General features: G+C 42.3%; 1 protein-coding gene across 8 annotated transcripts in view; it reads right to left on the reverse strand.

Moving 5' to 3' along the window:
- Window positions 1-15,149, reverse strand: part of LOC144768773 (uncharacterized) — a 9,320,023-nt gene that overhangs the window by 2,101,048 nt on the left and 7,203,826 nt on the right. For all 8 annotated transcript variants that reach the window (XM_078652700.1, XM_078652694.1, XM_078652695.1 and 5 more), the window contains one exon: window positions 7,034-7,144. In XM_078652700.1, the coding sequence (XP_078508826.1) occupies window positions 7,034-7,144 (111 nt within the window). The remainder of the gene's footprint in view (window positions 1-7,033; window positions 7,145-15,149) is intronic.

Consider the following 15,149-nt stretch of genomic DNA (forward strand, 5'->3'; position numbering starts at 1 on the left):
TCCAGTCTTCTAGTCGAAATAGAATGTTGAAGGTCCAAGATATATGTTGCAGAGTTTCGTCCAGGGTGATCTAAAGTCCAAGAGACTGGGTTCCAATACTTATACCAAGTTTAGGGGATGGACTAACTTTAAGGTCCCACCTATGGGAGGACCTGGGGATGGGGTGTTGGGGTGTCCAGTTTCGCACCAGAGCTGGGGCTGAGTGCCCCAGCAATCAGTTTGAACTGGGAAATACACGGGGACACCATGTGTGCCCCAGGCACTGTCTGAAAAGCATTCACTGAATGCACCCACCCTGCCCCAATACACTAAAACCTGTGTGTGGAGGTGGTTACACCTCCCTGGACAGGAAACCTATTGTCTGTGGCAGCAGCATCCATTTTGTGATGCTGGGACTCTTTAAAACTATTACCGGTAAAGTAAAGGTGTACATGTCTTCTCCCTCTAGAAGGGTGGAATTCTACCCCCACGCCCAGGTCTTGGCGGGGGAGGGTAGGATTCAAAAGTGACACCAAACACAACATGTTTTGATGCAGCCATTCCAAAGTTAGCATTTACCGCGAGGTTATAATGCACTTAAGTGTATATGGTATGGCTGTATCACAACAGCTATAAGGAAGGGATTCCAAAAGCTGCAGACGGGCTCAACTCATGCTAGGGCATCCTTTCACACAAAACCAATAACTCTGCCTCCAGGATTGTCAAGGCCTGCCATAGGAGTGACTTATAGGTTTGTATGTGTCTGTATATATAGGTAGATATAGGTATACTGTATCTAAGTAAAGGGTGCAAGCACCACCTTACCCGGGCTGCAGTAGCAGACCTGTGATGTCATATTGGAAGGATTCCCAGGTGTGGCATAATATATGCTTCAGCCCCTGGTAGGTCTCTGGTGTACCTATGCCCTTGGTACCTAAGGTACTATATACTAGGGACTCACAAAGGTAACCCAATAACCAATTTGGAGTGTACCTAATGTACATGCAATCAATTTAGAGAAGAAGCAGCTAGGCTGGGGCCTGGTTAGCAGGGCCCCAGCCAGACTAAAGTCGATAAATCAGTGAAACACAGCAAAAAGTGGGGATAACCATACTAAGCAGATCCTACTCTCCTACGGTTGGGCTGCCCAACGATGACTTGGAGGGCTTCATAAAAAGCACGAAACTGGGCAGAAAGGGAGGGAAGCGCGGAGTCATCCCAGCTGGCTCCGATGACATAACCGGGAAGCGGCGATGCTCCGGGTCCCACGCTGCGTCGGCCAACGGACAGTGAGAAGGCAAAGAGCCAAGATGCTTCTTTGCCTTCTTCATGTGCTGCGACTTAACCGATGAGTGTGAAGACTTCGATGACAAATGGTGATGGCTCTGCGACCAGTCCTGCGACCTTCTCCTTGACCGGGACCTTAAATGGCGCAGAATGGACTGCCAGGCCTCCAAAAGGTTTCGGGACCGCTCCTGCAAATACTTCGGGTTGAGGGTCCGGCAGTCAGAGCACGACTTTGGGTCGTGGTCGTGGTCGCGCTACGGGCACCAAAGGCACACGAGAAGCAGATCAGAGACCGACATCAACTAGTGACAGGAGTCACAGGACTAGAAACCAGACTGATAATTGGACATCCCTCGTGCACCAGGATTCACTAAGACTCAAAAAGATGATGACAAAAGTAAAAAAAGTGACTAGGGGCACGCTCTCTCCGGATCAGAAAGGGAAAACTGACATCAGCATGCAGGGGCGGCCTCTAAGTAGACACCGCAATGTCATCCTGGCGACCATGACACCGACAACGAATGCAAAGTCTACCGAGGCCACCAACCAACGTGCAGGGGTACTGCTAGGAAAACTTTTCTCCAGATCCAGTCTGACACCTGGGGGTAAATCCAAGGTAAGGAATCTATAACTACAGTCTCGTTCAGATACCATTTTATTAATGTGTTTAAAGCTTGTGTAGTTACAGCACAATGGCAGGGGGAGGGCTTATCAGTGCAATTGCAATAGTAGTGCAGCCCCCTACCAGTGTGCAGGTCAGATTGGCTGGCTACCTAAAGCCGACCAATCTGACCCTGCGTACTTCAGAGCCTGTAATCCCAAGGCTGAGAAACAGTTGAGTAATTCCAGCCTCAGGCCCTCATCCTCAAAATGAGCACTTGGTTAGCCTTCTCCAGCCAATCCTGGAGCTGTCAGAGAGCCAATCCTTGAGCTGTCCTAGAATGGAAGTTCTTCCCTTTCCGCCCGAGTCAGCCGAGGAGAGCCAGGAGGAAGTGGACCGCATCCAGAGCCTGCGACAGCGTGGACACGGAAATGATGGTCGGGTGGCAGGTAAGTTCTTTGTATTTTTTTGTTCATCTTTGCTGTATGTTTACCCCCTCCTCCCTACATCCCCGTGATCCTCCTCGCCCTTCCACTCGGACCCCACACCAGCTGCTTCTACTTCTGCTCGTCTACTCCTGTCCACTACCAGCAGACAATGCACAGGACCCCAGACACCAATACTTGGCTCAGTGACAGAGAAGAAAAATGAAATGATAACAAACTTGTTTTATTATCATTATATTTTTTCTGTGTGCACTGTACAATTGTTATTCATTTTTTTAAATGTATTCAGTAATTTTAAATGACTTTGATTTTGTAATTTAATTGCAATAGTAGCTTATAGTACCTTAGTGGGATGTTGGCTTTGTAGTGGGTTAGGGTGAGATGTGAATAAGTAATAATTAATTAATCATTTTTAACTAAGTATGTCATTGATAATAATTTTGCACATTATGTTATTCTGCTTTATTTTAGTTTTATTTTAGGAAGGGGTTGCTAGGTTTGTAGGGTATAAGGTGGAAATTGAGTAATAATGAAATATATTTAGCTAGTCATTTTTTATAATATTTTAACTGATTAATACTTATGTATATTGTGTGATAATTATATATTGTATTTATATGTTAGGGGTGGGCTGCTAGATTTTTAGGTGATTAGGCCGGGAAGTTAATTAAGTAATCATTAAATTACTGTTATTTTTGTAATAGTTAATTATAAATTTGTTTCGTTTTTATGTTAATTGTTTAATATTTTTTAATATCTATGCTTATGCAAATTATTATTTTTTATGTTAAGAGTTTTATATTTTTTTCATAAATATTAGGGTTATTCAAATATGTAATGTGTTTGATGTGAAGTACTTTCTCTACTGTTGCAAAGAATGGAGTTGGAATAGTAGTTAATCCCTTCAAAGTATAAAACTTACCCATCTGCAATACAGACTGGAGTTGAAATAGGAAATCTTACCCCTCCGAAGTCAAATGCTTTCCTTACTGTTGTACAGACTGGAGTGAGAATAGTAAATTTAGCCCCTCTGATGTCCAACACGTTCCCTACCGTTGCATAGACTGTAGTGGGAATATCAAATGTAACCTCTCTGAAGTCCAACACTTTCCCTACTGTAGCACAGAATGGAGTGGGAATAGTACATCTTACCACTCCGAAGTTAAACACTTTCCCTACTGTTGTAAAGACTGGAGTGGGAATAGTAAATCATCCCCCTTTGAAGTCCAATGCTTTTCCTAATGTTGCATAGACTGACGTGGGAATAGTAAATGTTATCCCTTTGACATCCAATGCATTTCCTGCTATTACACAGACTGGAGTAAGAATAAGACATTAAACTCCACAGGAGTCAAACACTCACCCTACTGTAGTACAGACTAGCGCCAAAGTCCATTGCTTTCCCTACTGTTGTATAAGGTGGAGTGGGAATGACAAATTTAACCTCTGCGAAGTCCAAAGCCTTACCTACTATTGTACAGACTGGAGTGAGAATAATAAATTGAATCCCTCTGAAGTCCAACGCTTTCCTCACTCTTTATAATATTTTAAGGATATGTGTTTTTTTGGGGTTCTACATTTGTAATATTTAACTTATTGTCTGAATTAATTAATATTTGTAAGATATGGAGTTGTTTATATTTTTATGGTTTTATTGTGTGTGTAATATATATATGAATATATATATGATCAAGAGCAGGATTGCTCGAAACGCGTCTGTTGTTTTGCCCGATTAAAACTTAAATCTATCTTACTGGATCGGTGTGGCTCGTACCTCATGTCTAAAGAAGTGAAGTTATTGTTGGATATAAATATATATATATAAATATATACATAGATATATATGTTATATTTATATTTATGTAGACACAAGCACATATATACATGTTTGTATATATATATATATATATATATATATATATATATATATATATATACATACACATATGTGTGTGTTTGTGTGTTTATATAATTATATGTGTATATATAGGATTAATTATTATTAGTGGAATTTATTTAATTTGCCTCTGATTAAATGTACATATTAAATATTTATTTTATATTTGTAAGATCTATTACATTAAAAAATATTTATATTCTTGTATTTTCTTTGATGATATTAGTTTCAACAATATTTTGTTTCCGATATTTTAGTACTTAACAATATAGGTACAGGAACACAAGATTTTGGTAAACCAATTTTTTGACATAATATTTGTGTCAAACGATATAGTTTACCTCGATATTGTGTCAATAATCCCTCTGAGTGGAAGACAGTCAATGGCTGAAGTGTGCTGGCCCATTGCCATATGCTTTATACTATTGGTACTCACAAACATTTTGCCAGGGACCAAATGCTTTAGGGCCTGATTATGAGTCTGGCGGTCTTTCGACTGCCAGAGTCGCGGTGGCACAGCAGTGGCGGTCCACAGCGTGCAGTTACGACTTCTAAAGTCGATACAGCTGTGGACCATTGGCTGTGCCAGGAAACAGCCCACTGACAGGGTGCACCTAACAACTGACTTAACTCTTAGTTCACCATTGACATTGTTATCAGGGTGGAGAGAAGCATAAATATTTCTAAATTCATGTTAAAAAACTTTCTCCTAAAATTAAAAACTCCTGAATGCAAAAAATCTCCTGAATGCACTGATATGACGTACTATGATGAAACCATTCTTTTTTTTAATTGAGAAATCCACAGCATCAAAATACAAATAACCACTTATCTTAAATCATAACACAATAATAATTCACTTTGTCCTCCTATACAAACATTAATCTCAGTCCATCATAGGGTCGATCAATCCTACAAAAAGAAAGAATAAGAAACAAGAGCAGGAAAAACACAGGAATTTACAGCTCCTTCCCTATACACATTAATATTTATCCGCCATATAGTCAATCATTGCCCCCCACACATAAAGACCAACCACTCTTTTTCTGGGACCTTTAACGGAGTAAAGACTAAATTCCATATTAAAGATATTACAGAACTTGGCGCGCCACATTTCAAAAGATGGGACCTCCTGCTGTAACCAGAAGGAAGATTTAGATATCCGTGCCACAGCCGTGGCTATGAATATTAGATAGCAACATTTGTACACTGGCATCCCTTGGCACATCTCCTCCCCAATCCCTAACAACATCATGGAAGTTGAAATTTTAATAGGTACTCCAGTGATCTCTGACAAAAACCTTTCTATAGATCCTACCAGAGGAATCAGAGTGGAACATAAATAGAATATATCAGCATTATCTGCACCACACCGAAAACATTTCCCATCATTATGACTCCCCCATTTCATCATCTTAGCAGGAGTATGGTGCAGGTTAAATAGTGTTTTATAATGCTGGGTTTTTAAATTAGCTGCCAGCAAAATTCTCCCAGCAATATCAATCGATTTCTCTAAAGAAACCGACTGATTTTCCCCGCCTGCTTCCCCATTTAGAATAATACTTCTCTAAGTCATCCGATCTTGCAGCTAATATTATTTTATACAGAGAAACAATGTTTTCCTGATGCCTATTAGCCTCTACAATCTTATATGATGTCAACCTGATTGGGTGTTTGACTAAAAAGTCCCTTATCTGCTGTAGAAATTTGAAAAATTTAGTTTTGGATCATTTATATTTATCCGCCAAGCTTGAAAATGAGAAACAGACCCCGTCAGCCTGATAAAAATCGCCAATTCGAATAATTCCTTTCGACCTCCAACTATCTGCAACATAGTCCCAGAAGATCGAAGGTAATAATCCTATAGCGGTGGTAGGTTTTACCGGGAGACCCAAGGAATCTGTAAATTCTTTCAAACTATATTCCAAACTTTAAAAACTGCTCCCAAAACGAATGAAACGATCCTTAATGTAAATAAAATACACTTTTTGAATTTTGAAGAGACTATCATATTTTTACGATTGTTGCCAGATGTCTTTAGAAATAAAAGTGTTCATAAAGTTAAGCAGGATTCCCTAGTTACTTACTTTCTTTATTTTCAGTTATAAATTACATAATTGTTTGCCATTAATTTAACATATTTTCCATGTTAGTGCTGAGTCGAGTAAACAGCAGCCCAGTGAAGCTAATGACTGGGGGGCAACATGCAAAGGTCCGGAGGGAAACGTGGCCCCTGGGTCCTACTTTGAGTCTTTGAGTATCATTGCTTTAAACTATGGTAGGCTGAAGTAAAATGTGAATGACACTAACAGATAAAGAAGGGAGAAAGCTTGAGAGCGTGTGCGTGTGTGTGTGTGTGTGTATATATGCACATTTCTTATTTTGTTTTAGAAAACATGAGGCTGCCAATAACTCTAAAGCTTTCTCTACACCAGACCTACAAAATGATATGGAGACTGATGCTCCTACATCCTTCCTGGTTTAAATAATTTTCAGCATTGAACATTTTGAAATATATGTTTGCAGTGTGTTCGGGGGACCCTCCCTTGAGCAGAGATGTTTTGTTGAATAATGGAGGCACAAAGAAGAACATCTATTTACACCAGAGATTCCAATAAAATAGCCTAGGAGTGCACCAAATGTCAGGACAGTTGCCTGTCAAAACACAAACCCTCCCGCAAGGAGAACAACTTGCTAATGAGAAGAGAACACATAAAGAGCTTAAAGCACGTGTACTATGTGTAGGCCAGGAAAGGTCCTATTTGCGATGTGCAATTAACTCCTACCCTTATTATATTCTGATTTAAATGTCAAAAATCCCACCTCTCTATTGCTTGTAGGGTCTGATTCAACAGCGGAATCCATTGTCTTTGTTGTATCTTTCTGCTCCTTCTCTCTAACGTCATCATCCTTGTTCAGATGAAGTCCAAATGTCTGGAAGAGAATGATAATACATTAATACCTGTTCTGCACACTCCAGGCAGTTAGGACACTATATATACACAATGCTACATGTTTGTTTCATTTCAGGTTTATGCTGCATGCTAAAGACAATCCTGTGGAGATTCCTTCTCGAGGCCTTTTTTATAAACTGAATCCAGATATTATCGCATCATGTTTACAGTGCAAAATAAGTAGATACTTTTCTTCTGATTTTGTGGATATGAGGAAACAATTGTCTCTTGGGAACTAGATGATATTTGTCTTGAAGATCCTTTTAACTACGAAACATATGGCTTACAGAAAAGCATCCTACCTAAATCTGAACAAAATATGGAGATCCTAATTGCATGGGGAAAATCATCTTGAGAGCTTGTTCAAGAACACTGGATAATAAAAAGAAAATATGGCGTATATCTCTGCCTGGAGCAAAACAAAATGCGGAAAAATAAGAATAAGGTAGAAAACAAAAGAGTGCAACCCCCGACAGCCACAAGCTACAAAGACAGAGGAAAAGGAGCAGGGTAACAGCGAGTAAAAAAACCTGATGACAAAAAGAATGCATACAGAGAGGAAGGGAGAAAGAAGGAGAGAGAAGTAAAACTCCAAGAGAAACGAAAAAGAAGCCAAGAGAATGGAAAATTAAGCTAATAATGAAGCAGAAATTATAAATGGAAGAAATAGAATGAGAAGGAGGAAGAGAAAATTAAAGATGAAGAGAATATAGCACAGGGAAATGGGAAACCAGAGTCAGAGATTTGGAAAAGTGCACTATAGCAAAGACAGACATGCAGTGCAATTTTCTCCTAAGCACAGCTGATGACTGCCAGATGCTGACCTCTCACAGTCTACCTCCCAGAGAGCCTTGTGTACCTCTCGCTCTTTGCGTTTAATGGTTGGGCATATAATAAGACTGAAGAGGTGGATCAGAATGACACTGCGTATGAAAAGCACCTTGCACTTCTCCCACCAAACCTTTCTACCGCAGCAGCATGGTGTTCCCCAGATCGTTCTGTCCTTGTGTGTTCCATCTCTCGATTGCCCTTTATAATCTCTGCAAGTGGCAGTTGGTGGCTGTAAAACCCTGAGCCAAAGGCAGAAGGGTGCTTGCGCCAAATCCAAAACACACATTTCAAAGAGTCAATTTAAATGCATACTGGCTGTACACCTGTGGGACCTCGACACTCAAGCTGACACACTTTTGCTGGTATCCCCCCTATCTTCTACTACTCTATGCCAACTCCAAACCGGTAAGTCTATTTGTAGGAAGGTAGCATCCTTCTGCATGTATATCCCCCCTTTTTGCCTGGTGCTAAGCTGCTTTTTGACTAGTCTGACTGGGACCCTGCAAATCAGGCCCCAGTCTATCTGCTTTCTCCCTAAACTGTTGTGTTCAGTACCTTGGTATATCCCAAATTGGATACTGGGGTACCCTTGTCAGTCCCTAGTATATGGTACCATTGTACCCAGGACATAGGTGCCACCGACATCTCCCATAGGCTGAAGCATGCATTATGCCACCCATGAGAGACCATACAAAATGGAACTACAGGCCTGCCATTTCAGCCTGTGTAAGATGGTGTATGCACTACTTACTAAAGATATAGGTTTACTATATCTAAGGGTCACCGCACTTAAAAACTATAAGCCATTCTTATAGCAGACCTTTACAATCCTGAGGGCAGGGTGCTTGGTTTTAAGTGGGAGGGTGCCCCTGCAAGAGCAAGACACCCCTGCAGCCTACAGAGTCCATCCAACTGGGTTGTCAGTAAAGCAGCCATATACTGTATAGAGGGTCACAGCGTAATCACACGATGACCATCTCGAAAACGGCTGCAAGGAATCCCATCATGTTTGGTATCAAACATGTCAGAATCATACCCCACCACCGTTAACGGTGTGGGAGATATAATTCCAAGCACTAGATGAGCCCCCTGCTTGTCCCAGACAGCACAAAATGTTTGCTGTCAACCACAGACACATTTCTGCCCTCCTGCTGCTGAGCCAAGCTCGAGCAGGGGAAGGCAGAAAAATAGGCATCCTGTCACAGGGAGATGTGACAACCTCATAGACAGGATTTTGTGTAAAAGGGCTGGGTGGGTGCGCTTGCCAGTACCTGAAAGTCTGAATAAGGGGCACATTTGGTGTCTCTGTGCAAAGTCCAGTTCAAATTAGTCCTGGGAGCTGTTGGCCCGCGCTCCGGTGCCAAACTGGACAAAGGACTTGGGAGTAACCTATCCCCTGTCTAGTCCTTCCCCTGGGAGGGCCCAGTGAATCGTCCCAACCCTTTCCTATGGGGAACTTCAGGGCTTACCTGGGTGTAGGTCCCTAGATTCGTTGTGGGATAAGATTTAGGACTGAGACTACTGCAGTTCTACCGTCTGAGCACTCTGGACTTCACTGGACTTCGTTTGGGCCTGACTTCATCTCTATTCCAGTCTGCTGCATCCTCTGTTATTGTGCATCGTACAGAAACCTTCCAAGGCATGTGAAGCATCAAGGACAACTAAAGTAATCTCCCTTGGAGTGAAGGAGTCAATCCCCTGCATCCGCAGGCACCGCAAGGAAGACGACCGGTCTGCAGATCCTGAGAACCTTTAGACTACGTGGGCTCTGCAACACAGGTGGTGGTTTTCCTCGGCTCCTAAGGCCTGCTCTACCCTCTCACCAAATTTGAGGCCAGTAGTTTTTGTGGGGGTTGCAATTACTGAACCCCTGGGTAGTGCGTCCCTTTGCAGCTACAAAGGCTTGCTGATGTCTGTGCAAGAAGATCTTTGGGCTCCAAGTAGCACCGAACTCGAGCACCTCCAGTGACTAGAATTTGCAGACACACTGCATCCTGTGCATCGTGGCCTGCATCTTTTGGTGAGCTGCTTGAGGTCCTTAGCGACTCCAGTGCCTCTGGCCTGTGGGTCCACTTGAGGGTCACACTTGTTTCTTTTTGGCTCCCCTGATTGCTCAGGGTCTGCCCTGACTCCCCTGCTTATGGCGAGTCTCCTGACCCTTGCTGGTCCCAACCGTGCACCTTCTTAACTTCCTGCGTTGGGTTGCATTGGCCAAAGCTTTTTGGTGCTCCCGCCAGACACCGACCCCCTCAGCACTCGACATCCTTCGTGAGACAGCTTGTATCTGGGTCCTGGTCATCCTCAGTGTCACCTGGTCCTCGCAGCTGCAAAGTCAAGGTCTCCATCATGCTTCCTGAAGCACCCAACATTGGAGGGCATTTGCCTTCCAGGTGTCCTGGTCACCCCTGAGTGACATAGACTTTGTCCCCTCTGCTTTTAGGTACTCCTCATCAAGAATCCACATTTGGATTCCTCCGGATACTTTCTCCTCTTCCAGCAGCGGCACTTTCCTGAAGTCCTCCATTGGGTTTGACAGCGCTTTCCAATGCCACTTCACACCTACACACCCGACTTTCCTGGGATTGGTAACTTGGGTACGATGGTATCCACGGGTGGGGTGGCCCACCAACCTTCTGTCTTCCACGGGGTTTCTTCAGGGTCCACTTGGAAGGGTCCCTAATCTTTAAAATTACACATAGACTTGAACGGAGCACATGGTTGAGTTCACACACTGCACACGCTCCCAGTCGGGTCCCTATCTACTTACTTTGGGTGGTTCTGTGGGTTCGCAGCAATTCTACATCCTCTCGACATTGTCTTGACTCAAGTCATGGTTCTTATACCACTTTCTTAGTATATGGTTTGGTCCCCCCTGGGGCCCAGTGTGTATTAGTGCTATTTATTGTGATTTCTTTACTAAGGTATTGAGGGCTTTTTGTCTATCTCCGTGTGGGAGATGGTTCACTGACAGAATATTGACACCTAAAATATCCCCATACCACAATATCGATTTTTAAACATCGATGGCAAAAGTATCAACATCCTATATTTATAATGGTAAGTACAAAAACATTGATGTAAAAAGTATAGTTGTCCAATATATATATAGTGCAATTTGCCTGGAGTGACCGGGACAAGACGGTCAAGGAAATTGAGGCACTAGAAGAGGAAATACTCAAAACCCAGACAAAGATGAGCAAGAACAACTGCGCTCGGCCATGAAAAAGAGGCTACAGAAATACGAACTAAAAATCAAAACGAGGAAGCAGGAGAAATTCGGTCGTGATGAACGTGACTATGCGATAGGCAGAGTACTTACCTTTGCCAAGAAATATGATCAACCACGCAAAGATCTGGCAAAGAAAAATCAAAAGCCTAACATAACCTCTGAATCCAGAATAGAAACATCGGACTCCGATGTCATTGTGAGTGAAGTATCCGGAGATGAAATGGCAGGCCCCTCCAACTTACCAGAGAAGACTCCTTTTCATCAGGAGTTCAACGTCATCAGGCACAGTTGGTTAAGGGGTGGAAAAAACAAGCCACCGGAGGAGGAAGACAAACAAGACGAGGCGGCTGGAAGAGGAAGGGGCAGAGGAAAAAGCAGTACAGCCTCACGCACAACAAGAAGCAGGAAAGTAAACAGATGGTGAAACAAGATTCCTTAACGATTGTCAATCTTTCCAAAAGAGTCCTTTCCCCATGTGAGGAATCTGTTTTAAAACTCGGACTCACATTTTGCCCTAATGTGCATCTGGAGTACACTCAAACAAGGATAGACCTTTATAAATTCATCAGGAAGGTTAAATTGCACAAATATTTTAAAGTGAAACCAACAGCCAAGGAGGCTAAATATTTACGGGGCAACAAGAAAGGAATTGATCTCTTAACAGTCAATGATTTGACGGCATGTGAGCTCTTAGAAGATTTGCGCCAAGAAAATGAATGTGAAACCAACGTTCCGAATACCACCTATTCTCAGAGACTAGCGCATGTTGGTGTTGATCAAGAAGTTCCCAATAGTGGTTACAAATTACCATCTAAATTTGTACCACAAACCACAACAGATGCCATTGATACATTCTCTGACGCTGTCATCAGGGATCTGATGGCTATGAGAACAACCAATAAAGGAACAATGGACAATTTTAACATCACCAAAAAGCAGAGAATGGCGATAAAAACCTTGGCTGAAGATAAATCTATCGTTTGTAAACCTTCTGATAAAGGGGGAAATATCGTGATCATGTCACGGGAAAGCTATGTGGAGGAAGCTAAACGCCAACTACAAGATGCTCACTGCTATGCGGAGATTGACAAAAAGGAATATCTTTTAAGTATTGAGACCTTACATGAACTTTTGAGAAAATGGCACTGTAAACAAATGTTGGAATTGGAAGAATATTTGTTTTTGAAGAACACTAATCCAACTCTACCAACATTTTACCATTTACCAAAAATTCATAAGAACATTGATAAACCCCCAGGGAGACCAATCATCTCCTCTATTGGTGGATTGACAGAAAACCTCTCCAAATTTCTGGATCACTATCTGTTTGAGTTTGTTCTGGGATTGAAGTCTTACATACAAGATACTACAGACTTCATAGAAAAAATTGAAACCTTGATATGGCAACCTACCTATGTGATGGCAACGCTCGATATAACAAGCTCATACACATGCATTGAGCACAGACAAGGACTCCATGCCATAGACTACTTCCTGAGAAAGAAGTCATTAAAATATGCTATGCACAATGAAATGTTATTAGAATTGGTTAGCTTCTGCTTACACAATAACATTTTTCTTTTCCAGGAGGTCTTATATAGGCAACAGTCGGGGACTGTGATGGGTTCCTGCTTCGCCCCCAGCTACGCAAATTTATTCGTGGGCTGGTGGGAGGAGCAGGAAGCCTGGGGTCCCGCAAACGCCACATGGAACAACAAAGTGGTGACCTGGTATAGGTACATCGATGACCTGTTCCTGGTATGGAATGGGTCCATCGATGAAGTAAAAGATTATATCGAGCTGCTCAATCAAAATGTCTGTAATCTCAAATTTTCTGGGGATGTAAGTGACATTCAGGTCAATTACTTGGACTTGCAAGTAACTGTAAAGGATGGAAAAGTTTCCACTTCCCTTTACCGCAAGCCCACGGCGGGCAATAGTGTTCTTTTTGCAACTAGCAGTCATCCCCGCAAACTGATCAATAGCATCCCCTATGGGGAATTCCTCAGGTTAAAACGGAATTGTACCCATGAGGAAGACTTCAACTCAGCGGCCTCTGACAGTATAGATAGATTCGTGAAGAGGGGTTACAAACTGAATCTTTTACTAGACACCCTAAGCCGTGTAAAGAAATTGCCACGTAACACTTTGTTCACAAAGAAAGTAAAATCCACTGCTGAAGGGAAATTTCGTATGGTCACTACTTACTCGGCAGATTCTGCTAAACTCAGGGCAATTATGACTAAACACTGGCACATTCTAAAAACTGACCACATAGTGGGGCCAGACATACCTTTAACTCCACAACTCACTTTTAGGAAAGCCAGATCGTTAAAAGATGATATGGTCCATAGTCATTTGGAACCCATACGGAACATCAAAGGCACACTAAAGGATGCAAGGGGCTTCTTCCCATGCGGGAGATGTAAAGCTTGTGCCTTTAGCAAACGCACACTGTCCTACCATGTGAGAGGGTGTCATAGTGGAAGAAAGATTAACAAGTTTATGACCTGTCTGACAGACCATGTTGTATATTGCCTTATGTGTCCCTGCCAACTAAGATACGTGGGCAGTACGATCAATCCCGTGAAACTAAGAGTGTTAGAACACATGAGAGCTATTATGAACAAGGACTTCACCTACCCTGTTGCCCGTCACTTTGCAATTAAACATAATAGCAATAGGGATCTATTGAGATTTTTCTGTTTGGATTGCGTCCCAGAAAGTGCAAGAGGAGGAAATAGACTCTTAACTCTCAGGAGACTCGAATCACGTTATATCATCGATCTTGAAACTAAGGCACCAGGAGGTCTCAATATGGGAGAGGAAATGGCAACTCATCTAGGATGAGTTATCTGCTTTCATAAAAAACTGTACATTGAATGATCTGGGCATTGTGACATTGGTGAATCTTAAACTGTATATTGATGATACCAGCAAAAATACGAAGATACTGAATTTGTTGTGGATGATGTTTTTTTATGTTTTTTATGTCTGTTGAATTCTGAATTCCAACTGTATGTAGGAGGGGTGTCTAATGAGAGGGACGAAGCGAGTGCAACTTGATGCAGCCGTTTGGCTGCAATTGCCGATCCACGGCAAGATTACTTTATGGAGCATGTCTCCTTAACTGATATGGGTTAGAACCATATCCGTCTATTTTTGACGTATAACGAAGTAGTTTCACAGCTGAGCCCAATCATGAAAACACCCCGTAAACATAGATAATTCATGAGGAAATAAGTGCAGGGGCGGTATTAGCCGATTCACGGCTTGGAATGTGTCATTTGTTCTAAGAAATTCTTTAGAAAACAGCTGAGAGCTATGTTTGAGTAATGCATGCTGTTATTGACTTTGTGACCGTCTGTGAACACTCTAAGATGGCGCTACCTCATTGAATAAGGTTATGAGGCCGCCGTTTATTTCCATGACCCATTGTGGTTTTTTAAAAAATGGCGCTGCGCAGTTTACACTGTTGAACCACTGACGAAAGGACGCCGTCCCGAAACGCGTTTGCTTGAAAAATAAAAACTTTTGCTGCACCTTTCAGAGCCCGGGAGTGCTGTTTCTTGGTTTCCCAACCCGGCTGGGTATGGGGATAGAAGATTGGAGCTTGAATTTAATAACGCGGTACACCGCCGCGTTTTTACGGCACCCGACACGAAGAGTGACCCACGGTTTCGGTGTATCTGGAGCCTGAATATATATATATATATATATATATATATATATATATATATATTACCTACTGGCGGTTGCCAGTAGGTAGTTATAGTTAGGATTGATTTCCATAGGGAAATCGTAACATTCTATTTGGAATAACTTTGGCGCCGGTGGAGGTATCTGCCTGCAATTTTCAGCAACTTTGCTTCGCGGCGCTCCGGTCCTTCCCTGAGAGTTTGGGGGGGATTCGTCAACCGGGGGC

This window comes from Lissotriton helveticus, chromosome 7, assembly GCF_964261635.1.
Source record: "Lissotriton helveticus chromosome 7, aLisHel1.1, whole genome shotgun sequence".
In the NCBI taxonomy this organism is placed as follows: Eukaryota; Metazoa; Chordata; class Amphibia; order Caudata; family Salamandridae; genus Lissotriton; species Lissotriton helveticus.